The sequence below is a fragment of the Dermacentor variabilis genome, chromosome 4, assembly GCF_050947875.1.
Source record: "Dermacentor variabilis isolate Ectoservices chromosome 4, ASM5094787v1, whole genome shotgun sequence".
NCBI lineage: Eukaryota > Metazoa > Arthropoda > Arachnida > Ixodida > Ixodidae > Dermacentor > Dermacentor variabilis.
Window position 1 is genome coordinate 123,784,734 of NC_134571.1, and position 26,243 is coordinate 123,810,976.

A 26,243-nucleotide genomic window follows, 5' to 3' on the forward strand; every position below is an offset into this window, starting at 1 on the left:
TACAACGCACATGGTGATGTGCACACTAGATGCACCAGGTTTCTCAAGGAAAGTATCAGCCATTTAATTTCACACGGGGTGGATTTAAATTTGACCGTGCATTCTCTACTTTCAGTTCAAGTGCTGCGGAGCCAATGGCTTCGATGACTGGAAACTCAGCATGTGGCTTCGCAAGCACTCGCGTACCAACAACAAGGTTCCGGACTCCTGCTGCAAGACCATAGGCCTGGGCTGTGGAAAGTTGGCCCACCCGTCAAACATCTACTATGACGTAAGCGCAACAAGAACCAGTAGAAGATGACCTTAGCATAAATTGTGCTATTAAAGATTAACTCATGCCATGCAATTACTGTGTGCCTCAAGGTTCAACCAGCTAGGAAATGCCATGAATATTAAAAAATATGGCTGACTTGTGTTCATTCAACACCAGCAACTTGTCCTGCTTTTCAACTTGACCGCATTCAAAAGTTCCAAAAGTGCCAAAAGAGTAATGGCACAAAGCTGAGAAAAGAAAAAAGACGGCAAGGCACACAAGTGCTTACTTTTACGAAATGCTTATTTGCAAAAGGACAGAGAAAATATTCTAGTTGTGGTCGCTATGATTAGGCATAAGGAGTGATGATGATGATCATTCGTTCAGTGAGAAAATAACTTCTAATTGCTAAGCAGTACTGTATTACATGTTGCAGACCTGATCTATAAGCTTGAGAATTTACAGGTAACCATATGGTGTCGGCATGTCACTTGGTGTAACCTGAAAGAACTGCATGTTTACTGCCAATGCTTTAGCGTCATTGCAATTTTATTCTGTTACATTGAAGAGCAGTGTTTCGTTCTGTAACAAAGATGGTTTTATTTGATGTCTTTTTCAGGGATGCATCAATGCACTTGACGAGCAGATTCGAGAGCATTTAATCATCATAGGTGCTGTCGGGCTCGGAATATGCCTTGTTCAGGTAACTATTATCTGCATTCGGTCACTGCAGCCATCACGTTAAACAGATCGTTTCACAACATTCGTTCGCAGAACTGCTGTAAGGGGCAGATTAGCTGATTAAGCCTTTCTTTACCGCTAGCGGCTATATTGGGACTAGTATAACTGATGACAAGTAATGTTGTCATGAGCAGAAATACCTGGCACTATGAACCAATGACAAGTAGTATATCCATCAACTTCCTTTTACTTGCATTTTTCTAGACTTGATGACGGTGCTTGTCAGTGTTAGTGGCATTGTGTGTAGTTTCTTTATTTATTGTGGGCTGCTTCATGCTTGCATAGGAATTATGGGTGCCCATGCATCGTATTTCTGGGAAATTGTTGGGAAAGTTGGTACAATTTTTGTCATTTCCTGTGGTAGGGAAAGTGTTTAGACCACAGTGGTTGCTTATTTACATAAAGTTTATACTGCTCAGGCTAAAAAGAAAATTCCAGCTAAAAGAAATCAACTGTACCAGATTATGTCAGGTTGTACGAAGAATTGGTTCACCTTGATAAAAAGTTCACGACATTTCAAGATTATGTTATTATTATTTTGCAATATATGAAGCTATCATTATGGATATTTATTTTCATTGGGGAAACCAGAAGTGAGCCACAAGTAGTTGCGTGTATTAAGTGACAAAATATTCTTTGGACTTCAAGTTTCGAGTATTGCAAAAGCCTGTGGACAGAGCCTGACAGGGGGAACATCTGAGATGCTTCTAACTGACTCAAGCATAGACCTTCCAGCATCAAGTTACATAGGAGAGGATCCCTGTCATTAGTGATGTCAGAAATTCATGGCTCTAAAGCAAACAAATTCTTATACTCTTTTTTAACCTTTTCTTGCCTAATGACTCTTTGCAAGAAATACATGCAGAAAAATGAACATCAAAACTAATCTTAGAAATCTGAGTAACATGATTTGTCGGCTTGGTGCACTGATAAACACGGTTCTTCCCGGTACATATTTCACAAATGCCCATGCATCGCATCATGCTGAGTTTAGGCCTTCGGTGACATATTTTTGGAACCGTCTGCCCCCACCTTGGTTGGCAGAAAAAACTTCAAACAATTTGTGTTCATACTTCATGGGGTTAGGATCATGAATTAATAAGTCTGAAAAACCACACAGTCTCCAATGCCTTGAGTTGTTCGCAGTTCACGAGAAAAAGCCTTCAATATGTTGCCGAAAACTCCATTGGGAATGCTTATTTTATTTTAGGCCGCCTTTTGTAATTCAGATGAAATATAAATTTTTCATTTAATTAATAAAATTTCAACCAGGAATGGTTTGTACAGAAAAATAGTGCAAGAAAATAATGCAGTAGGACATGATAGCGCAGACTGCTGATTTGTGTTTAATGCATGTCACACTGGTTTTCCCTCTGAAGATGAACCAACACATTTACATCACCAGTTTGATACTTTGCAAGTCGAATGAATGTGAATAAAATAGAAATTGAAAGACTATAACAGTCATATAGTGAAGTCACAATGTCTTAGCTCCCAGAAATGTGCATACATGGCTCCTTTTTCACGAACCAAGTTTTCTAGGTGTTGATGGCTATGTCCACTCAGTATACTATATAGTTTCATAGCTTTCAAACAATAGAATATCTGATTATATTATCATCAATTCAACTGGTGCCTAGGCATGCTTGGTGTTGTGGGACAACTCACGTCCACTTTTGTTTTGTTTTTTTCTCTCTTTTTCTAGGTTTTTGGCATGATATTCTCCTGCTGTCTGTACCTGAGGTTACGGGACTACAGGAGGCATCCGCAGTACTACTGATGTCACAATTGTGGAGCTTCGAAAGGGGGGTAATTGCTTGAAATGAGAGAGGGGACTCGTGCAGCACAGAATGCACAATACCAAAGGTGCTGTGCCCATAGAAAGGAAGAACGGAGAATTCTCGGGCCTTTGTTCTGTACATAGCAGGACTTGCAGCTGTGTAGGTTATTTATTTGGTCCACTCTATGCCAAGGAAAGAATCTCTGTGTCATGTTGTGCTCGTTCGCATTTATTTTTTTTTGCTTGTACATATGTGTGGGCTGCAATGCTGTCAAATGCAATGTGTAATGTAGTGTTAATGCATTTTGTGAAGCTTTATGTCAAGGTTGTATTAAGGCAACATCGATGGTCAACTCATTACAACTTCCAAGTGTGTGTGTATTTTTTTTTCTTAGAGAACCATTAACTTGAAAAAAAGTGATTGAGAGTAGGCCTCAGTGTACTGAGGCATTGGAGTCACATCTTGCTATTTCTGTACAGCATCTGTGCCGTTCTCTATTTATAAGCTATGTAGCTTTGCTGTGAAGATAATGGCTGTTGGTTGTAAATAAAGTCTGTTTCCTCAAAGTTGCAGTTAATGTCTTATTTTGTCCCCTGCTACATTGACATCTCACTACGAAGCCAAATTTGTGCCTGCTATGTTAAAATTTATCCCTATTTCGGTGTAATTATTTGTAAACATAGTGTTCATTTTCACTTGAGGGTCCTTTTACAGGTACATGAATTTTACAGAGGAAAAAAAAAAGTCTTACCACTTTGTGCTTACACTTCTGTGAGGCTTTAAATAAATGTATATAAAAGCAGTATGTAACATACCTAAAACACTGGCACAGTGTTTCCCAGAACATAAAAGAGGAGGCCCACCCAGAAAAATAATCACTTTTGCTTATAATGTTCAAGATGTATTTTATGAAATCAAATTTCCTACTCATGTGGAAAAAAAAGAAAAAGTTGTTCAACTACCCTGTGTATTGTATCTTTCTAACAGTTCCTGCATTGCCATCTGCATACCTGCCAACTTGTCAATTGTACAATTCTCAAAAATCCCTTAACATGAGACTGAAAGGGTTGGAGAGCAATAGACAGCATGCTCCCTTTGTAACGGTAGCCCTGAGAACACAACTTCTGAGGGACACATACATACTTTATTAACGATGAATTACCCATTAGACGCAAACTTGGAAAAGCAAAGTCTGACACACGATACATGGCTTTTAGATCAGTGACTTGCTGTTGCCGATTTCACCTGCTTCAGGAACTTTTCTGCATAAACTTTCTCAAGTACACTCTGTTGTGCTTGCACCGTCAGAACACCTCCAATGGAAGCTTAGGAGACTGACTAGCGAAATCTTTTTCAAGAACTTATTTTTAGTAAAACATGACACAAAATTTGTAATATTGTAAGACGAGCCCAAATTCGTAAGCCTTACAGAAAGTCTGGACGTGTTGGCATGTGGTAAGTGGATGTGAGCAGAACCATGAAAAGCTATATGACAACAAAGTGACATCAAGGCAAAAAAATATGCCTATGATTCTACAGATACTATGACTCTACAGACACTAGTCATTCAGTTATTTATGATAAGCAGGTGACTGTTTATGCTATCTAATCTTTAAGGCCACACACCACAACTGTGGTGCATTAGCAATAATCTGGCATGTCCATCAAACTGCTCTTTATAGAACTGTTGAGAACCAACAGGTTTGCATGCAACTACTAAACCTTGGCTGCTCAATGTGGTGAACGAGAGGGTTTGCATTATCTAGCACCTTGGAATGGTTTGAGGGGAAAAAAAAAAAGACTTTTCGCTCCTTGCCTGTGCAAATGTGGAGCATCTGAAACATCACCTTTCAGGTCAACCTATCTCTTCCTGCTACATACCTAAAGTTCCTGCAAAGACTGGCAAAAATTTTGCGCTGTTTAGATGAACACATTCCTCCAGCAGCACACAGTTTGCACCAGTGTACATCAGAAATTGCTTGATGGTGCTAAACGCATTAATGACATGACATTCCCTAATTCAGCTTTCGGTTACTGATATTTGAGGCCACGTAATTGGTCACTTATAGGCAGTAATTGTTGAAAGCACGTTCATTGTCTAGGTACCCTGTGAAAGGCACTAGTTAAGAGATATCTGCAAAATCTGTGGTTAATGTTCTCCTGAAGCCCATGATGAAGGCGCTCTAGAATGCTATGAAGTGTAATGCCTATACTCTGCACATTTTGAAGATGAGTCTCTCGTATCTGATGCTATAAACAGGGTTCCTAGTTTAAGTAGACTCTTTCAAATGTGGCTGTATTGAATTTCTGAACTACAATGCTCCAGTTCATGAGTCCACATATTACATGCCGATATTGAACCCTCTGCATTTCGCTCACATAGGTGAACCAGGCGTTGTGGTGCTGCTATAAAGAATACTAGTGGATGCTCTGTTGACCAGTGATTGTTCATAGGGGCCACGCAAATGCAATCCAGGCAGTGCTCCCATGCTGCTTGATGTTCAAACTGTGCTTGTGCACTTGAAAGTACCGTGAAGGCAAATTCGACAAGCTAAAGAGACATATTAGTGTATCAAGGTGTACAGTGCTTCATTCTTATGGAGAGGAGAGCTTTGGTAAGCGAGAAAATGACACAAACATAGCACAGAATTGGCACTACCATTGTGAAGTTGCCAGAACCCAGATCACATAACATAAAATGTCCAGTTTAAAATTTCCAAACTAGTCAACCACTAATACTACAGAAAGTTAAGTCATGTTGCGTTTCAACATGCAAGGAAAGAAAAGCGTCGCTTCGCCATTATTTAAAACTTCCTTTTTGCAGAAAAACTCGCAAGTTCTACCTCTTCACACAGTTCTGTCAACACTTTATCTTCCTCAGGCGTGAATTAATTCTGTCCATTGAAAATTTAACTTCACCACATTTATCTGCAGAATGATAAAAGGCATACTGCACCAGTAGGAATCAACAGTTTTCAAGTCTTCAATGAGTTTTGCCAAGTTTACAGAATGAGTACTTCATGTGTGGACTCTCTACAGAAACGTTAGATATGAAAACACCAGCTATTTCGTACCCAGCAAACTTGCAAAGCACCTGTCCAGGCACATATGCATGTGCCGGACGTAAAACATTGTCAAAAACAACGAAAGAAGGGAACCTGCTGTGTGATGACACAGCGATACCGAGAGCAAGCACACAGCCGTCTACCTTCTAACTTGTTTTACACATATTAAACACTTTACACATATTATGCAAGCTTACAGCAACATTCCGATCAGAAGTGTTTCAAGATGCCCAAAACAAATTCCAAATATTCTCTTGGTCAATAATTTTGCTTTTCATGCACTATCTTGGCGTGCACAATTGTGCACGCAGAGCCTGAAGGGGCTTTACAGGAACGTGGTATCCACATGTGCTAGCAGTTCTTGATCCGTATACGAGCGGACATAAAATGGAACCCTTCGCATATATTTGATCACAGATTTTATATATATATATATATATGTATATACGTGTGTGTGTGTGTGAATGTATATGATTCTTAGTATTTTTTGCATGCTTTTTTATCCTCTAGCTGACCTGTGCATATTTGTTGTATATTGCACTGGACCGACCACTAGCCAATTTAGGCTATCGGTCCATATATTCATTGTACATATATATATATATATATATAAAGAAAAAAGAAAGAATGTGCTAGAGGTAAAATGTCCCTTGCCAGTACTTGTTTACTGGCTCAGTAGTTCTGGAGAGTCTACCAAACGAGCTAAGGATAATGAGCAATTTTCAATGCAAATTTGGCATGCACTTTTATATCACTCCTCTACAGAAGCATGTGTCGGTAAAACTGATAATGAGGCAAAAATGTCAAACATTTTTTAATATGTTTATTAAAACATTGTCATGCTGCTAAGATGTTATAAGCAGAAACAGCCACTGTCGGGTGACAGCTATATTGTGTGAAGGTGAGTGTTGTTAACTTCATCCAATTTATCAAAAGCTACTCTGGTGAAGACTTCTCAAGGCTAAGGATGAAGTCCCATTCTTCTGTGGTAGGCCATAGAGGAGAATAAAAAGAAAAGAAAAACGGTAAAAGAAAGGCACAGTGCACGGAACCGTATCACACATATATACACAACATACATACATACATACATACATACATACATACATACATACATACATACATACATACATACATACATAAATACATACATACATACATACATACATACTCAGCATTGCCATTTGTGGGGTGTGCTGGTAAACTGACTTGGAAAGCATATTTAGCATCAGCGGACAAGGACAGAAGACATATTGTGCTCATTCCCTTGTGTCGTCTTCCTTCTGTCCTTGTTCGCTGGCACTAAATATGCTTTCCAAGATAGAATTCTTCATGCATAAATATTCTATCCTGGGTGCAGATGTGACCGTTTACAACTGCAGTGAACTTGACTAGTGACAGAGGGCAGGTACAACAACACAAATGCTTTATTAAAGGTCAACTGCAGCAAAATTTGACTGCAAAAAGCTTACATTTAGACAGTGTAGACACAGAGCAACCTCGCTGCAAAATTTGGCATTTGGAATACAAGTGTATGCATCATGAAAACCATGCAAAAATACTCGTCTTTCACACCAATGCAGAAACGCTACCATTGCCGCTCGTCGACATCATAGCCGGAATATTGAAAACCAGTCCAGTGTGGTGCCCATGCATGACCTCCAAGCTCAAGCACTGCCTAGGGCACACTGACAGTCTCGGAGGCAACATTCTGAGGTCTATGTCAAATACGCTAAATGCCAAATACGTGTGTCATCTGCTTAGGTGCCATTTAAAGGCTGTTAATAAGAAAATTAGACAATTACCAGCTTTGCAGCGTTACCGAGACTGGCTTGACAGTACTTACGACAGTACTTACTACAGTACTTGTTTATAACCAATTTAGCCAAAATAAAATTTTGTTGCAGTTAGCCTTTAAAGGGGCCCCGAACTACTTTTTATCGAAGTCGAGAAATGCATCTGAAGTTAAATTACACTATTTCAGAAATACATTGCCGCAAGAAGTTCTTCAATGTGTTAAGCAGAAGTGGAGTTATTGGCAATCAAACATACCGTTCGCAGTGATTATGCTCCTTGTTGAATGATTTGCATTACGAAGGCTATGGTTGAGCAGGGTTTGCCCACAACGCTCCACCTACTGAATGTCACAGCAGCGCGCAGTTCAAATTTTATTTTGGGTGTTCACGTAGACATCACTATTTATGATTTGACGCCTACAACATTCCAAATGCGGTTGACCTCAACGAGCTGCAGTGCACCCAGCCAGTGGACTCGTCGCAGCACCCAATAGCGGCCACAGTGTCTACGCTACGTGGCAGACCGCATCTACATGCAACTGCAGCTTTTGCTTTGTGCACGACAGGGCTAGAGTGTGCTCTTGCATTCATATGCTCCTGCTTGGCTGTGTTACGTGGTTACGACGTGGTGCGGACCTGCTTTGTCCTGCACCAGCTTGACCGATGCATAGTAGCCACATCCAACTTGCACACCTTGAAGTTCATTATGAGGCGAAGTCTGCCAAGGTGTCTAACCAGGAGCATCCAGGAGTGAGTGTGTACTGGAAAGTGCGTGTCGCCTGACCTTAAGTTTCGCATTCAAGGCTAGTTGAGTGTTCAAAACTAGTTGAAATTATCAAAACCCGATGACTACAACACCGATAAGCAGAGTGGCCAAAGTTCAATTCCGACGCGGGCAGCAGCAGTCAAGCATGAGCAGATGATAGTTGGTTTCTTCTGGAAGTACATAATTATTATCAAAATTAAAAACCAGATTTTTGCTTACTTTGGCCTGTTTATTAAATTGCATCAATAAATATAAGTAGTAACAGTAGGAAGAAGCGTACTGATCCAAATACCCTTCTTAATTGATGTCAGCGATCGACCAATAGCAGCCACACCATGGGAATCTGCTATATTACGAAATAAAGCGTAGAGAAAAGAGTGAGGAGCAGGGCTGCTGTTGAAAAGAGAGCATTTAAGAGAACAGTGACTTCGCGCTCCACTTGTGAGATCCATGTGCCATGCACGACTACAGAATTTGGTTGGGATGTTCACAGCAGCGTATTCTATCTGCGGACTGTGTTTTTTCATCAAGCCCGAGGGCTAGTTCAGGGCCCCTTTAAGAAACAGCTTTGGTTAAAATCTATATACTATAATTTACCATTGCTTTTCAATGGGGGGAGGTGCTCTACGATCTCCCCATTGTCTGTCTCACCTCATTTCCTCCTAAAAGCTGTGTTCAAGACACCGCTTTTGCCAAGTGCTCATCAACATGGCACAAGACGAGCCCTTCACCACATGAAAAGCAACGGTTGTGCAAAAGCTCTATTCCAAAAGCGAGCTGTGCACTGACGATGACGATGCGATGATGATTATATAGAGATGAGGAAGATGAGGCTCATATAAATGCTCACAATGCTTCTTTGTGACCAACATTTGCATTAGTCTGCAGGTTTAGGAATTCAACATTGACATACCTTTCCTGACTGGCTGCACTGAAAGACGTGACCTCGCAACTAGAGCCATGTTTGCCAAAGGACCCTTGGGATTTTGAGACTTATGTTTCTCGTGAAGTGTCTTCAGTTCAGCCAAAGTGATCTGGCGATCCAGTTTGCGGACAAACTTTACGTCGACCATGAACCACCTCGGTTTTTCAGTGGTGCTAAGTCTTGTATCAGAGAAAAAAAAGTACCACAATAATAACTTTCTTAAACAAAGAAAAGTAACAGACACAGCAGTAATGAACACATGCAGACACTCCTGAATGTTAGAAGAGTGAATATTATCAAAGAGGTTTCAACAATTAACATTGCCTTTATGTGAATATCATCAAGAATTGGTGCTAGAAGCACTTGATAAATGCACCAAATGAAAAAATAACATTACAGTGACAACCGAGATGTAGTATAAAAGCACAGGTTGGTATGACACCGATGATGCATTACTTTTCACCGTAACTGCATTTCCCACCTTGTGCATTACAAAGTTAAATATGACTATATTACAATAACAGAAGGTATACATAAAAGAATTAGGTGTGGGTTTCCTGAATGGAACAAAGAAGAGTCCAAAGCTAATGCACTGACACCGAGCTGCCAAAAAGTTTCCTCAGAGTATTAATAGCCCTTCAGACAGCTTGGGCGAGTTGATAGTTCATTGAAATAGTATCCACATCACACAAATGGGTTAAGAAAATTATGGACAGGCAGAGAGTTAAAAAGTGACATGTTCCTGCTGATTTTGCTGACATGAAGCACAAAATTTAAAAAAAAAAGGCGTAAAAAATCAACTCTAAGTGATTTGACAAAGCATCACTTTCCTATCAGCAGTTAATGAATTCGATACACATATTCTAGCTCAGCTTACCTGTCATAGTGATTACCCTTCTTGTCAAACTGTGTGTAGTCGGGGTAACCCTCCCTGACAACCTAGCGCGCACGAATAAAGATATTCTGTTATTTCCATAAGCAAACATGTGCACCAGACAACCCGCAGTTGTTCTCAGTGATAGGCGTTAAAGGGACAACACAGCTGCAATTACAGCATTGTGATGTGTTGTTGCCTTCACCACAGTCGCCCTTACATAATGATTATCGTTACAGCCAGCTCTGCCATTATGACACATACACGAAGAGTGATACCAAGGGCAGTGATGGCTCATGTATGGCAGCTCTTGTGGTGTGCACCTGGGCACACAATACAGTCACAAACCACCGTCAAGCAGGAGAAAGTTACATCATGCTGGTAGCACACAGGCAACACATAAGCACACTGTTAGGTACACATCAAGAACACCACCAGCTCAGACAAAATCACAAAAGGACCACAAGGATCTCCAAATGCAATCATATGCTGATGCTGGAGTCTTTGCAGGGATCATATGAAGTCTGCAGAGATCAATAGGAAGGCCATTAGAAACACTGAGAAGGCTCTCCATTGGCTTCTGCTTGCTTTATGAAGGTTCATTGTACCTTTGGTAATTAATTATGGTCTTCGGGATTTTACTGCACACTCTTTATGTCTGCAGGAATGGCACATCAGGACAAGACTCCGAAACCTATCTGCCAGCCGTGTCATGCCCGTGTGCGTGCCACGAACTGTGCTTCTTTAATTTTCTTCTTACTCTTATGCTTGCTAATCCTGCACGCACCCTTAAGCTGTCAGAAGAGGGTGCTACAGGGCCCCCCACCTAGATGGGTCGTCGAAACGAACACGGCGGCGAGATGATGTCAAGTCTACTGTGCATGGGGAAGTGACCATTGTGACATCGATGTCCACAGGTATGGTGTGCTGAGGTGCTTCTAGGTCGGTGGGTTTTATGTGCTCCTGACTGAAGACCTCCTCACAACCATGTTGAAAAATTGTTGCAACTAGGCTGTTCATCAAAGGTGCCTTGAAGGCATTGCGCCGGAGAAAGACGTGAGGCATGAAGTACGTGAGGCATGAGGCACAGTGAGGTATGAGCACCTTTCACAAAACATTGTGAAAAACAATGAAAAGTTAACCTGCTACATGACAACACACTGATGCTGAGAGTAAACACCCAGCCAACTCAGTTTACAAAAAACACTTTACACATATTCAAACTTAGACACAGGTCCAATCAGGTTCAAGATATATGCGACGAATTTTAAATATAACCATTTTCATCAGTGTTCTTGCTTTTGGCGCACTCTCCTGGTGTGCACCATTGTGCACACTGCACCTGAAGAGGATGTTAGAACAACATTGTTTTACAGCTCTCCAACATTGTAATAATCTCACGGAAGCGTCGACCAGCATGTCGGTCAGTGCCGTGTTATGCAGCAGCGCACTTTCGAAAGTAGTGAGGGTGGGCACACGGGCTGCAGAGCGTTCCAGTGTTTGAGCATCGTCTGCTAGGCTATTGCAATGAATCTAGCATAGCAGTTGCTGTTTATCAGCACACCAATAGTTTGCGACCACTTACTGTAACCATTGTGTCCACAGGAGCATGTGTGTACATTTCTGCTTGCGTTGGAAGCGGATGAGCAGCAGGGGCTATAGCTTAGACGCAATGCTTGCACAAGAGTATGCTGTGTGCAGATGCACCTGACGTCGTTAATCTTTAGCTGTGTTCCACGACATGGTGCTGACCCATCACGTCGGTCTATGCTCTTGTGAGATAATTAACTTCATGAAGAGCTGTACACTTTTACTGGCTATGGTTGCAAACTGCTAGGAAGGCTGATGCTTTCTCACAACCTGTTGTCCGTAAAGTGTTGATGATGTGAAACTGTGACTTCGTTCAAACCAAGCGAGAAGGTAAGCATGACATGCGTGTCTTGCATCGCACTCCTTGTTTCCGCATGTGTGTCCATACCTCAACAATGCCAACTATTCCAGGAGTCTTGCAATTGCTATGGTAGAAGAAGCACTGGTGACCGACCTTCATCTGGTCCCGCAAGATGTTCCGTGCCTGGAAACGGTAGGAAACCGCGAAGATTGAAGTGAAGTTCTTTAAAGGGGACTAAACAGCACTACTAAATCAGTTTAGACTGGCAAAAATATTTTTTCAGAATTTGCATTTACGATGGAAATGTGTTGAATACTAGAAGAATATAATTGTTTTTTACCATGTCTGATTAATTTGGATGATTAAATCATATAGTATCAGTGACTCTCAGGGCTTTAAACAAATGGTGCAGACAGCCTTTTTCACAAGCAATGTTCTATAACGAGCCCCCGCCTGCAACACTTTCAGGAGCAAAATCACGGTCTTGGCTCGTGTGACTTTTTGCCATATATTGTGGTTTAAACATGATGATTTCTTCGAGGTGCCTTGTTTGACAATCAGACAATCCTGAGTCGAGAAATCTTCCCCTGCAGATCAGTGTTAGTCTGTACCTTGTTGTGCTTTTCATTGGTTATAGTGTTTTCCTGAAATCAGTAAAATACATAATTGCAAGAAAAAAATAAATCACTACGATAATGACTGACGCCCAAGTTCTACAACTTTTCTTTACTTGGGTCGTTTACCAACCTTATTTGAGGAGCCTTGCATGTTTCCTTACCACAATGGATTCATGGAGGAAGCAAGTGTATACTGAAAGCTCCCTTTACCTGCCCTCATGAAAGGAACCCTTTCGTAAGGTAAAGAACACATTCCATGCACCAGGGTTCAAGGGTATTCGTCATAAGTGTCACCGAACGTCTTTGTTCAGCAAAAAAAGTTATTTTGTCCAATACTTTTCCCTGTGTTGTAATGTTATTATGTAAACGCATGCGCTTTTTCTTGATTAACATTCGACACTAACGCATGTAAGGACACCTTGTGGAGGGCAACGTGGACACCTTGTGGCAGATACTGGATGCTTTGTATATACTAAGTTTTCGTTCTGTGCTGTTTCACACTTTCGTTCTCAAGTGATAGTTGTGTTTGCTTTAGATTTCTGTCATGATGCTTCGACAACAAGGTATTGGTGACAGTTGGGTGCTGCTCCTCAGATACGTTCTCAATTTTTCGTTGCTGTAGGCTTAACAATACCGCACGCACTGCGGTATCTTGGAAGCCAGGAACATAAAGTTTGCTTGTACTTTGCACTTCGCATAGAGCGCACTACCATTTGCTCAAACTTTCACTCAAACTTGCAGCCGCCGTTTTCTTGTCACCAGCCAGCCGGCCACCAGAAGGTAATTGCGCATGCGCAGACAAGCATCACGTGGGCAAGCATTGCGAAGAAGCCCTCACATAATGCATTTGTGAAATCAGTGAGGAGAGGCATTGCCAAGAAGCCCACTTAGGGCAAAAAGGTGAGGAAAGGAAGCGTGAAGGTAGCTTCGGGGTTACCTTACAGTAAGGGAGTGCCAAGGAAGCCTCTACTAAGGACGCCTCAAAAAGGAAGCTTTCAGAATTGATTTAAGGAAGTCTAACTGCAATGAAGGCTTCCTTACTAAAGTAATGAAGGTATGAAAATTTGGGCCTTAGTGCTGTTAGTTCTTGATGCTGAGGATAAGCAACCTTCTGTACCACATAAACCACTTTCTTAGCCATGTTAAACTCCAAAAAAATATTGCACTGTAATGTAACCTAAATGTGGCCAAGAAGGATTTTTACGCTGCAGGCACATCTTATTTTAATGAGAAATATTGCGCTACAAGACCCTATAAATCAAGTATTCCCCTGTAGACGACCTGTTAGATGTAAATACAGTAACACAAAGCATTCACATTCGGCACACACGGCGAATTGCACAAGTACTGAACATGGTGTGGCGCCGCCTGTAGCCGGGGCCTACCTGATAGTTTCTCACTCCATCCCAGCATGATGTCCTGTCAGGGCACTCAACTAGGTCATCAATGCTGAACTGCAGTGAGCGGAAACACAGGTGATTAGAAAAAGAAAACCTAAGTGTGGATAAGAGAGCACACAAATGCAACCAATATATTAGTTAAGATAAGGAGGAATCGTAGTGGGCTTGGGCACCTATGTAGTGCGTAGGATATAGGCACAACCTATGGTCTATCATGAGTAACTGAATGGGTGACAAATGGGAAACGTAGTCAAAGGTGGCAGGGAACTGGATAGCATCAGCTGACAAAGGACAAGGGAAAGTGGATATTCCTGAGATAGGACTTTGTCTAGCAGTGTAACGTATTTCTGTAGTAGAGAAATAAGAGCTTTGACATTTAAGCAAGATGCAGCTAAACTGAAACATCAGTGATAGTTCACTGTAATTATTCAAAGATTAACTTAGAATAAAGGAATCAGAAGTCTTAAACGTTGAACACACAGGACAAATGATAGCCGAGTGTACGACCTTTGATTAGATTGAATTGATCCCAAAATATGGTCATGCTAGTCGAAGTACCATTTGCACTTTAGCATGTAATTTAGACATAGGGAACAAGTGGATACAATAATTGTTAGCAGAATACCATGGCTTTCACTGTTATTTCTTAACATGAAAGTTCCCTCTGCACAAACTCTGATGCTTCTCTGTGATTTTGCTACCTATTTGTGCACTGTCCCGGTTAACATTATCAATGCTGCAAACCACACAATACAGCTGTAATCAAGACCAATGCAAAAGCAGAAACTATGCTCCATGATTAGAAAACGATCAAGTTAATAATTATTGGCAATGCTTATTTTCGTGCATCAAAGTTTTCTCAGAAAGGGAGGATATGAAAAAAGTAAACTTTGTAATGGTCTTAATGATGTGTAGGAATGAGAAACCTAGAGTTTTCTCAAGAAGGGAGGATATGAAAAAAGTAAATTTTGTAATGGTCTTATCACGATGCGTAGGAATAAGAAACCTAGACCTTCATGTTTGTGTACAGCTGTGCTGCACCTGTCAATTCCAGGCTTCACAACCATACCGTGAGAAAAGTGTGGTGTTGTAACGCTTCCAGTGTAAGTGTAAAGCATGAGAGGGGGGGGGGGGCAGTAAGTAATATAGAAAAAGTTGGTTGTACGTGGTTATACAGAATAGTAATCAAAAAAGGAACAAGTTGCAACTGAAGACGTGGATGTAATAAATACAAGTAAAACAGTGCTCATGTAAGAAGAGAATAACATAACTAGAGAACTAGCTGCAACTGAAACACAACTAAGAAGCACATTGAAACAGGAGAAGACAGAGGCTTATATTCAATTCTTATTCAACAGTAACAACCTGCCAATCCTGGTACGCCGAGCGCCACTGACGAAGAGGAAGAGCATTGGAATGGAATCGGTGTTATTAGGGCCCAAGCTTCAGTAACTTATCCGAGAAGCTGCACCTGCTGACACTGCTGGAAGATGGCATTGTTGAACATCAGACGGTACCTCTATTAGGAGAAAGGTCACCAAAGAAAAAAATTGCAGGTTAACATGACACTACCTTCATGTCTATACCATTTTCTATCCGACTTTCTGGTTCAGATTTCAGCAGCCAGTGAACCACTTCATCTGCTTCTTGCGTATTCCTTGATGCTTGTTTATCGGGCTGACCTTAAAGAAAGAAAAGGAAACCAAAAAAGCGAAGGTATAGCACACGCACCATACACACATGACTGATAAAGAGGAGTGGTGCAAGCTACAGGCAGATGCAGCCTTTGTAAAGATGTACAAGGGTATGGCCCTGACATCATCGAAGCCACCATATTGTTGTACAGTGAGCACATTGCAAAGCCTATTCTGATCCTCTTACCTCCAGCAACACAGTGGAAGCTGTGGATAGGACAAGAAAATGGTGTACATGGCGCCACGCAAATGCTCCCTATTCCAGCAATTTCTCCACCAGAGTGTCTCATATTTTAATGTCAAGCATGCTGCAGAGTGAGCTGTGGCATCAGCCTGTCCCATATCCATACCATTTCCAAGAGGAATAAGCAAGGCAATGAGATGAACGGAAGGTAAAATTCCTGCACTTTCCCAGGTGTCAACCCCACGCTCGCTGGACGGTCCAGTCTTACTATATTAAGCAACTGGAGATGATTAGCAAGTACTGTTAAATGTCCTCCCTCATTTAACAAATCAATGCCTCTTGAAAACTTCACTAGGAGGAGAAAAAACTCTATCTTGAAAATCTAGTGTCATTGCAGAAAAATTAACTCCTCCATGGGATTGAATGGAAGTGCTCTATGTTCCATATGTCGAGGAGAGTTTTTTCACTCTATGGTGAGCTCTTTGAAGAATGCAACCTCGGCTGTGGGAAGGGGTACGCAGATTGACAGATACATACATGGAAGGACAGGCTGTTCTTGTCTTTGCTTCTCTGCATGTGTATGTGTGTCAATTTGTGCACCCCTTCTAGTAGTTATGTTTCACCAGCTAGACAAGCAAGAAACACTTGTCCAACCTCAGTTTTTTTTTTTTTTTTTTGTAATGCATGCCCGGCTGCCAAAACACTCATGGGGGTTCTTAGCTTCCCTTCATACTCAACATATTTAATGCCTGTGGGCTATTGTTGCAATGACAGATGGAAAGAGTTGCAAAATATTGCTTGTTTTATTATGAATTTGATATCGCACCTTCACTTCTAAATGTTGTCTGCCCTGTCCAATGTGGCTAACCAAAATGTTCTCCTCTTAAGCTTTCCAGGCCATTTACAGCAGTGCGATGGAAACACATACGCATTACCATATAGCTCATTGTGTGCACAGGGTAGGGGAAAGGAAGTGCATTGATCTCTCTAGTTTGTTGGTAAGGGACACAAATGTCGTTCATGGCTAAGGTCTTTGATCCCTATATAAGAAAATGGACACACATTCAAGGCATTATCTGGAGACAGAATATCAGTTCTTTTCGGTGAATGTACTAAAAATTTTTAAATGAAATATTTCCACCATTTCTCTCTTTTAGCCAACTATTACTTTCACTTGAAAGTTACAAGGATACTCAGATTACTTTGTTACATTATTTACGTGAAGGTTTACCAATTTTTTCATCAGCCCCAACAGTATTTCTAGGCAGGGAATGCCAACATTCTTCATCTGTGGGAAATTAATGGGATTGATGTGGTGCCATCATTAGGTGCATGGAACTATTGCAACTGAATGAAAATTTTTAAACAAGCTGACAAGCATTACCAGCAGCAATGTGGTGAACAAAGTATGAGATGACCACTGCTACACTAGAAGTTTGCCATATGGAACAGAATGTTAATGTTGGGTTTCATGCTGTTGTGCCTTGTCATCACCAGAAGATATCAATAATTTCCCATGGGGATATCACCTTGCTCACAGGCTTGTTACCGTTTATGCATATAGGTGGGTACCACATGCCCTCTCTCTTCTTTAATTCAAATAGCAATGATGTCCCTGAAATAATAAAAAAATAATGAGTTGTGAGTCAGTGTATCTGTTTGTGTGCTCTCTTGTGCTCTCTTCAAATATGCATGCCGAATTCAACAAGAAAATGAATGAAACTTTTAAGTTAAAATAAAGTTACAAAACAAGAAAAGAAAAGGAAAGATACTCTATTCAAACATTTTCCACTAACACAGGAAGCAAAATAGGTTGTAGCACTTGATCAAAAATGTTTTGTTACTGTGTGAATATTGAACCCTGCTCAGCACGTGAAAACAACAGGAATTCTGCCTGTGGCAGGTATCTCATACTGCGCCACAACAAATTCTGCATGAGAGTTATGAAAACCGTGCGAATGGCTGTATTCAGTTAGATGTGGTGACAAGGATATCACATGAGTACGGAGTGATGGTCGGCCTTAATTTTTAAATTATGGTGCATTACATGCCAAAACGAAGATCTGACTATGAGGCACATCGTAGTGGGGGACTCCAGATTAATTTTGGCCACGTGGAGTTGTTTAATGTGCACCTAAATCTAGATACACAAATGCTTTTGCACTTCGCCCCCATTAAAATGCGGCCACTGTGGCCAGGATTTGATCTTGCGACCTCGTGCTTAGCAGCACAACACCATGGCCACTAAACAATGTAGTTGGCCTGTACCTTAAAAATCTCGTCAGAAAAGTTATTGTGGGGTGTTCCTCCCCAGTAGTCCGCACCAACAGAGAGGACCATTTTTAATGTCTGCATCATTAGTCCATACTTTCTTGGGTACTTGTATGAAAACATGGCTAGACTGACAGGATCCTTCAGTGTTCATGCTCAATAGCCTACTGTACAACATTGTGATCTTGAAAAAAGTGTGTCTAGCCTTCTTGAGTGGTAGGATTTTTAAGTGGTGGAGGCTGGGGCTTGTTATTTCCTTAAATATGTACAAAGATCTCGGTCTGCATGCTAGAAGTGGCCTGAAAAAATGAAGAAAGGCCTAAGGTGCAATTTCACGAACCAAAGTTCTGGTGCATGGGCAAAGTGTAAAGCAATAATTATGGCGGACCTATGTACAATGGCTTCAGAGGACAGAGTTAATTTTAAAACTCCCCACAGGGAATCGGCAAGTCAGTGGTGAATGTGAGCAACGGGGTACGACCACGATGTTACACTGTAACCAATAACGCTGTCCCCACTTGCAACTTTATTGATAATGTTCAATAGCTGCGTACTGTAGCTTTCAGCCCTCTGCAACTAAAATCAAGATGTGGACACTGCTGCTTCCTTATACGGCCGCATTAATAAAAAAATCTAGAGACCTTCGATCCTGTTTGTTGGTGATTCAATAGCTACCATCAGGCTGACTGGACTGCAATCACACGTCTTTCCAGCAGCACCACCAAGCACCAAGCACAGTTAAGAGCACAGGGATTTATTTGTACGTCCCTTCACTTGATCTACTCCATCATTTCTAACTCCTCTTCCTCATTTCTTAAGCCGTACCCCTCTACTCACTCATGTCTAAAACCAGCGACGCCCTAGAAGAAGAAAAGTTTGCCACAGATGGGCCCCCCCCTGAGGACAAGTGGCCGTGGTCACTTGAAGAGGTGGTCAGACAGAGGTGCTGATAATGGGAGGCAGTTTGATCCTTGCGATAGCAACTGCATCTTCATGCCCATTGTACAAGATTGTGAATTGGTATTCAGGACATTTGATGACAGAGAAAGGACCATCAAGGCAGGGCTGAAGAGGATGACAAGGTGTGTCAACACAGACAAAAATGTGTCAGGATGCTTGCAGGTTTGAGGGTAGGAAAATGTTGTGCTTATTTGTGTGAGCAGAGGTTGGCGATGGGCACAAGTGTGCATGAAAATGAATAGACACTGGACGGAAAAAGATGGATCAGAAACATTCAGCATACATACACGGTTGATGAAGTCACCGGGAAAACGGAGGGTGCAGCCGTAAACCATCTCAGCTACAGAGCAGGTGAGTTCTGGTCGGAGTGCTGACTGAAGGCCGAGCAGCAGGACTGGAAGGTACGATATCTAATCCTCTGCGTGAGGCTGAGCAGCGAGTGTAATTTTCAAGTGTTGATGTAGCCTCTCGACGATGCTGTTGGATGCAGGATGGTAAGCAGTTGTGCGAATGCGCTCACAACCCAGAAGGGATGTTAAAGTCATGAAAAGTGTCGACTCAAACTGTCTGCCTCGATCAGTGGTCACCGCTGACGGCACACCAAAACAGCTTATCTAGGTAGACAGAAAAGTATCAGCAACTGTTTCCGCCATTATGTCAGGCATTGGAGCTGCTTCAGGCCACCGTGCATACCTATCAATAGACTTGAGCAAATACATATGACCACAGCATGGCAGCAAAGGTCCAACAATGTCGAAATGAATGGCGTCGAAACGTGCATTGGGGAGAGGGAATTTTTCCAGTGGAGGCTTGGTGTGTCGTTGCACTTTGATACGTTTACACGCTGTACAAGTGCGCATCCAGTTGCGCATATCAGCGCGTATGGGTGGCCAAACGTAACGTTTGGTGATAAGCTGCTGCTTGGCATGTACGCATGGATGGAAAATTGAGTGCAGTGTATCAAAAATAGCACGACGAAGAAGAACAGGAACATAAATGTGGGTACTGTCGGGCGAAACGTCGTGGTTGGGAAAGTTGACTTGCTCCCAGCAGAGGGATGTAGATGATCGGAGTCATGGAGATTCATCGTCGGATGCTTGAGCCGCTGCAAGTGAAAACAAGGAAAGGTGGACAGAACTTGTCGTGGCGTTGATGGAAATACGACTGAGAGCCTGTAGTAATGTGAGTGACAGCAACACATGCAGTAGGCACAAGCCAAATAACAGTTTATTGTAGACAGCATGGCTGCTTTTATGCAGTGCGCGTTTGGTCGAGCATGCGCACTTTGTGTGATGAACGGGCTTCCGATGACACGGCATGTCCACTGCCTTGTTAAGGGTGCCTTTGACGTAACGTATGTCTGTCATGAATTCGGCAACAAAAGCAAGATGCCGGAGCTCTCTAGGAGTATGGGTGGCAGTGCATGAACGTAAAGCTGAAACAAGTGGTTTGTGGTTGGGGAGAATAAAAAATTGTCGCCTTTCAAGGAAACACTTGAAGTGCTTCACTGCAAGGCAGGCCGCAAGGAGCTCCTGTCCAAATGTACTCTATCGGCGTTCAGTGTCGCATAACTTGGAGGAAAAGAAGGAGATGGGGGCCCATGCACCATTAATCCACTGATGAAGAGCGACTACCATGGCTTCCGAAGAAGCGTCCACCATAAGGCTAGTGGCAACGGCCTGTGAAGGGCGATGCCGGAGGACAGCTTGTGCTAGTTTGGTCTTAACAATGGCAAAAGCTTGATCAACGACCGTGTCCCAAGGAAGTGCGGTAGACTCAGCTTTCGAAACGGAAAGAAATGCTTCAAGGGGCTGCACCAACTTAGAGCATGCGAGGATGAAGCAGCAATAAAAATTGACGAGTCCAAGAAAACGTCGCAAACTATGTGTGGACTTTGGTGGCAGGTAATCGACGATGGCCTGAACCTTGTCAGGCAGTGGAGTGATGCCATGATTGGTGATGTGATGTCTGAGAAAATCGATCTCCGGAGCCCAAACTGACATTTGTCAACATTGATGACGAGATCGTAAGCACGAAGTCGAGTGAAAATTTGACATAGATGTGCTTTGTAGGTTTCAGCATTGGTGGTGGCGAAGAGAAGATCATCTATGTAGGCAAAGCAAAACGGTAAGCCTCTGGTGACTTCGTCTATAAAATGCTGAAAGGTTTAAGCTGTGTTGCACAAACCGAAAGGCATGCGTAAATACTCAAAAAGGGCAAATGGGGTGGTTATAGTAGTTTTTTGAATGTCAGCTGGCTCAATGAGGATATGGTGATAAGCTTTTTCAAGATCGATATTCGAATATATTGTTGCGCCAGTTAAAAAGGCAGTGCAATCCTGAATATTGGGTAGCAGATATCATTTGGAAACAGTTACCAAATTCAGTGTGCGATAATCACTACAGGGCCGCCAACCATCGTTCTTCTTGGGAACCATGTGTAGTGCTGATGACCACAAGTTTTACGAAAGACGAATGAAATTTAGTTGCAAGATATGCTTGAATTCACTGCTGGCAACTCGAAGTTTATCAGGACCGAGTTAATGGGGGGGGAGGCATTGAATGGGCGGGCCTGCAGTAGTAATACGATGGGTTATAGTGTGTTTGGGAGTTTCATCCAACAGAGACTGCGTAATAATCTACAGAAATGCGTTGAGTAGAGCTGCATATGGTGAAGTAGACAGTTTGATGAAAGTAAGGTTGAGAGCAGTAGCGTACAACAGAAAACTGTTGACTGACAGACCTGTGATGATATCCACCAGGCGACAGTGGCTCATGTCCACGAGCAGATGAAAACGGCTCGAGAAATCAGCTGCTAAGATGGCATAGCGGACGTCTGCTATCTAAAATAGCCACAGCAACCTTTTCTTAATACCGAGACCGAGGGCAAGAGTCTTCTGCCCATAAATTGCGATGATGGCAGATTTGATAGCTGGCAGGGGGGTTGACTTTGTGCAGAGACGCCGCTCAGCTTTGAATGCAGGAATTATGCTGACCTCCACGCCAGTGTGTACCAACGGGTGCAGTCCTATGGTTCAGTCAGTTATATGGAAAAGGCGGCTTGACGTACGGCCATGATCGCCCGCTGCTGTTATTGACTGGTCTGAGCATTTTTCGAGTGCCACGAACAGGGTGACACACATCGATGAGCTGCAGCGCGAAAACATTGGTGGTAATAGCACAGGCCCTGTGATGAAAAACTGTGCTCAGGTTGTTGAAACAGCCATTGCATAGAAGGCGGCGTGAGAGGCTGATGAGTTGGATAGGGTTGGTCATTGAAGTTGCAAGTGCTGCACGATTCCTGAAGCAAATCAGCGATTTGAGATGTGACTTTTTTTTTACTGTTTCTCGCACGGAATCCACTTCAGGTAGTGGAGAGCTACTGACAGCGTTTATGACTGCCGGAGCTATGTCCATCATATCGTCGGCTAGTTCGGCAAGTTCCAACAAGGGCTTATGCTTAGCTGTGACGAGAGCCATGAGTACATTGGCTGGAAGACTTTGTAGAAACAACTCACTAATACAGCCGTGTTCAAGAAGTCTAGTCGGTCATCAATGAGGTGTTGCAGGTGACACAGAAACTGAGTTGGACGTCGGTAACCAAGCTCTTCGTCATTCGGGAGCTGCTGAATACGCTGATGCGCAGGCGGAACAAGATGGCGAAGAAGAGCCTCTTTGATTGCCCTATATGGCATTTCCTCATGTGGCTGTACGAGGATGTCGTGTATCTCGGCCACATCCTGTAGCGGCAAAGCATCAAGCAGGAGCTCATATTTGCGAAACTATGACGTGACGCGATGACTGCGGAACTAGTTCTCAGCGTGTGTGAATGATAATGTGGGATCGGTGAGCCCTAGCTGTGGTAGCGTAATGGTAGCTGTAGCTCCTGTAACAGCGGTAAAAGATACCTGACCGGTTACAGAAGTAGTAGGTGCAGAGTTGAAGTCGCCTGGAGTCTGGGTTTGACCCACTGAAGGTCGCGTTCGTAGTCCAGGCCGCCAGTAATTTTGGAACCACCAAGCACAGTTAAGAGCACAGGGGTTTTATTTGTACGTCCCTTTACTTGATCTACTCCATCATTTCTAGCTCCTCTTCCTCATCTCTTACACCGTGCCCCACTACTCGCTCATGTCTAAAACCAGCGATGCACCAGAAGAAGAAGAAAAATTTGCCACAAAAGCATGCAATTGTTTTTGCAGCAGTGAAGTGATGCACTAGGTAAGTCTATTATTGATCACCTCTGCTTACTAGTACATGATTCACGGAAGGCAAAGCACAGATGCCTGCTAACATTCATTGACAGGGTTGTGAAGTGGTGCAGATAAAACTTACAGAATTAGACTACTTTATGCAGCCAAAAAATTCAGTGCTACTTTGCGTTAATTCAATTAACGTCATCTGAGCATTTCATTAAACAAATGATAATCGAATTACCTTGCGAGGATAATGCCTATGAGAGCCCCCTGATAGCATTCACACTTTAGTTGCAGCTGTTCTACGAGAAACAAAAAAAGTCGATCATTACGTTCTATTTTGTCTTTTGTTTGTGGCTCTAACCACTGGTTATAACATATCATCCACATGAATACATAAGAAGCTCCACACAGAACATGTCGTCCGTGAAACAGGCAATAAGGCGAGAATGAGGTAATCTAATCTAAATACGGGCAAATCAACGACGATCAGTGTTGGTGAAACGCGAAGGGAACGAGAGGACGCAGTGCAAGATTTGTTTCGCGAGTTCTATTCTTCTTCTGATCTGTGACTGTGGGAAAAAAAGCTGCGTATGAAACAGCACTACCTGAGGCTTTGCATCAACAAACTAAATTTACACGTGTTGGGCCGAAACGTGTTACCAAGTAGCGAACGGGCAACTCGGGTGTCCTTTCGAGCTACAGGACATAAGAGTTCTTCGACAGTCAACGCGCTCCTGATACTTATTTTCGTTTTATAGCTATGCTAGTTTCTGTGTTGATATCAACCGCTCAAACAGAAGGCAAACGAACTTGCCTGCTTTCTCAGCAGCACTTTCAATCTTTGCTTTTTTCCGTGGAGGCATCTGGAAGCCGAATGTACTGGGGAAAATTTCTTGAGACGAGTAAGAAGATGCTGATCTATTTCGAGGAGAAAAAGTTCAAAACGCAGGTGATCAGTAAAAGATGGAATAGTTCAAACGCGCGCTCATGCAATGTTTCGTGCGCGTCGTTGGACACTGTGTCAACTGTGCTGCCGTCTGTCGGTATCATTATGTGTTATTGACCCTCTTTTTGCATAGCCTTTAAGATCACCTTTGGGCGCGGAGGTAATTTTGGAGGCCATGCTTTTTGCGGAGCAGTTTGTTTTAGAGAAACGAGATGACGCACGTAGCTTCAGCGACAGGCGCACGAATACGAAACCATTGCTACTTCATCCAGCCTTACTTCTGTGTGATCAGCTGTAGGAAATGCAATTAACGCTAATGTTAGTTAGCTAACGCAAGCGAATGCGCAAATTGGCTAACGCTCTGTGCTCCAATCATGCTGGATTGAATCGTGTGAACTGAAGCCGGGACGCGAATTCCAGATCGTGTTAACCAAAACTCCTCAGGTTGAATCAGCGCTAAATCTTCCATACTTCCTTTGTTAGCAAAAAACATTTGAATAAAGCATCTTCATAATTTTTCTTGTTTTGTAAAATTGTTTTAACTGAAAAGGTTGATTCATTTTCTTGTTGAATTTAGCGTGCACAATAAGAAAGAGTACAAAATATGGTACGAGCGAATCGTCGACTATGCTGCGCGAAACATTACGAAAATAATACGACTTGTTTGTCTAGGATAAGCATAATAAGCACCCTGTCCCTCTTCATTTTCTTCTTCTTTTTTTCGAAACTTTCTTTGCCTATTCCTTCGACTTTCCCACTGCTGCTGCTGCTGCTGTCTGGCACACCGTGTCGGGGGTTAGTTCAGAGCGTGTGTGTACATGACAGGAGCGCGGCAGAGAGAAAAGCCGACGCGAGAAACTCGATCGTTTGGACCTTTCACCTTTGCATCGCCACGAATGTGCACAATGCCCTCTGGAGCTCCCTGGGCGTCGCCACGTTAGCCTCTTGACAGCTGTAATTATTCCTGACCTCCCCGCAAAAGCATTGCAGCAACGCTTACTTTTCTAGTAATGTGCAACCGTCCAGTGAGGAGGCCGGGAGGGGGCGAAGGCTACATGAGATGGCTAGGGCTCACTACTGCTAAGGTTCCTGAATAAGGCTGAAAGGTAGCGACATGATTTTATCCATAGAGTTACATTTTATCTTGCCACCGTCGTCGCTGCGAGGAGGCAGGAGAAAAGGTCTCCGTCTACCAATTGGCTGAACACCGTCACGTGGTATGTTTCGCGCCTTTCATCTACTTTTCTTCACTTCTCGGCGCGCTTACGAGTCACCACCAGGGATTAATTTTAAGAGTGGTAAAGGTGCAAACGTGTACGAACGTCGCTTTTTCTTTGTTGACGGGGCACGAAGCTCAGGCATGGGTAAGCTTATGCACGGGTGCTTATATTCTCGGTGCTCGTTCAGATTTGTTGGTGTATGAAGCTATGGAGTGCCTATATCGTGCTAGAAGCGTAACACGTGTTATTGTTGTAGTGCTGCGTAGCTTTGTCAGTCCATGCTTTTGTTAGGCGCTGCAAATATATTTTGCGAGGACAAGCTGTTCACTACCAGTGCAAATGAGTTAGATTGTTGTGAATAGGCCTTCTTTGCTTTGCCGTCTCAGCAGGATAAAGTGGTGCGCGAGTTTGTTGGAACTGCGCGAAGGTGTAAAGTGCTCATTGATGGAAATCGTTTCTATGTGTAACTTCCGTCCTTGCATGCGCTTTGTTCACAAGTAAAGTACAGGTTCCACTGTGATGTTTGCACTTCAGAGCCAACGGCGCCAGCTTATCATAAAAGCGTAGGACCAGTTTCACTGCATGAAGAGATGCCAGCGTGATGACGAAACGACGAGAATAGCTTAGATGCTCCGCGTTCATCGCGCACGTTTCTACATGACGC

General features: G+C 42.7%; 2 protein-coding genes across 6 annotated transcripts in view; one reads left to right on the forward strand and one right to left on the reverse strand.

Annotated features, from left to right (window-relative positions):
* The window catches only part of LOC142579710 (CD151 antigen-like), a 162,162-nt gene extending 158,821 nt beyond the window's left edge, over positions 1 to 3,341 (forward strand). For all 5 annotated transcript variants that reach the window (XM_075690198.1, XM_075690197.1, XM_075690195.1 and 2 more), the window contains 3 exons: positions 116 to 271; positions 873 to 956; positions 2,700 to 3,341. In XM_075690198.1, coding sequence (XP_075546313.1) covers positions 116 to 271; positions 873 to 956; positions 2,700 to 2,774 — 315 coding nt within the window. In that variant the 3' untranslated portion in view covers positions 2,775 to 3,341. The remainder of the gene's footprint in view (positions 1 to 115; positions 272 to 872; positions 957 to 2,699) is intronic.
* Positions 3,342 to 6,627: 3,286 nt separating this feature from the next.
* On the reverse strand, positions 6,628 to 24,428 carry LOC142579712 (thymocyte nuclear protein 1-like). The gene is made up of 7 exons (XM_075690200.1): positions 24,228 to 24,428; positions 15,682 to 15,791; positions 14,095 to 14,163; positions 12,180 to 12,275; positions 10,205 to 10,266; positions 9,316 to 9,506; positions 6,628 to 6,823 (listed from the first exon to the last, which is right to left on the reverse strand). The coding sequence occupies exons 1-7, from the start codon at positions 24,274 to 24,276 to the stop codon at positions 6,777 to 6,779; spliced, it is 624 nt and encodes a 207-aa protein (XP_075546315.1). The 5' UTR covers positions 24,277 to 24,428; the 3' UTR covers positions 6,628 to 6,776.
* Positions 24,429 to 26,243: the final 1,815 nt, after the last annotated feature.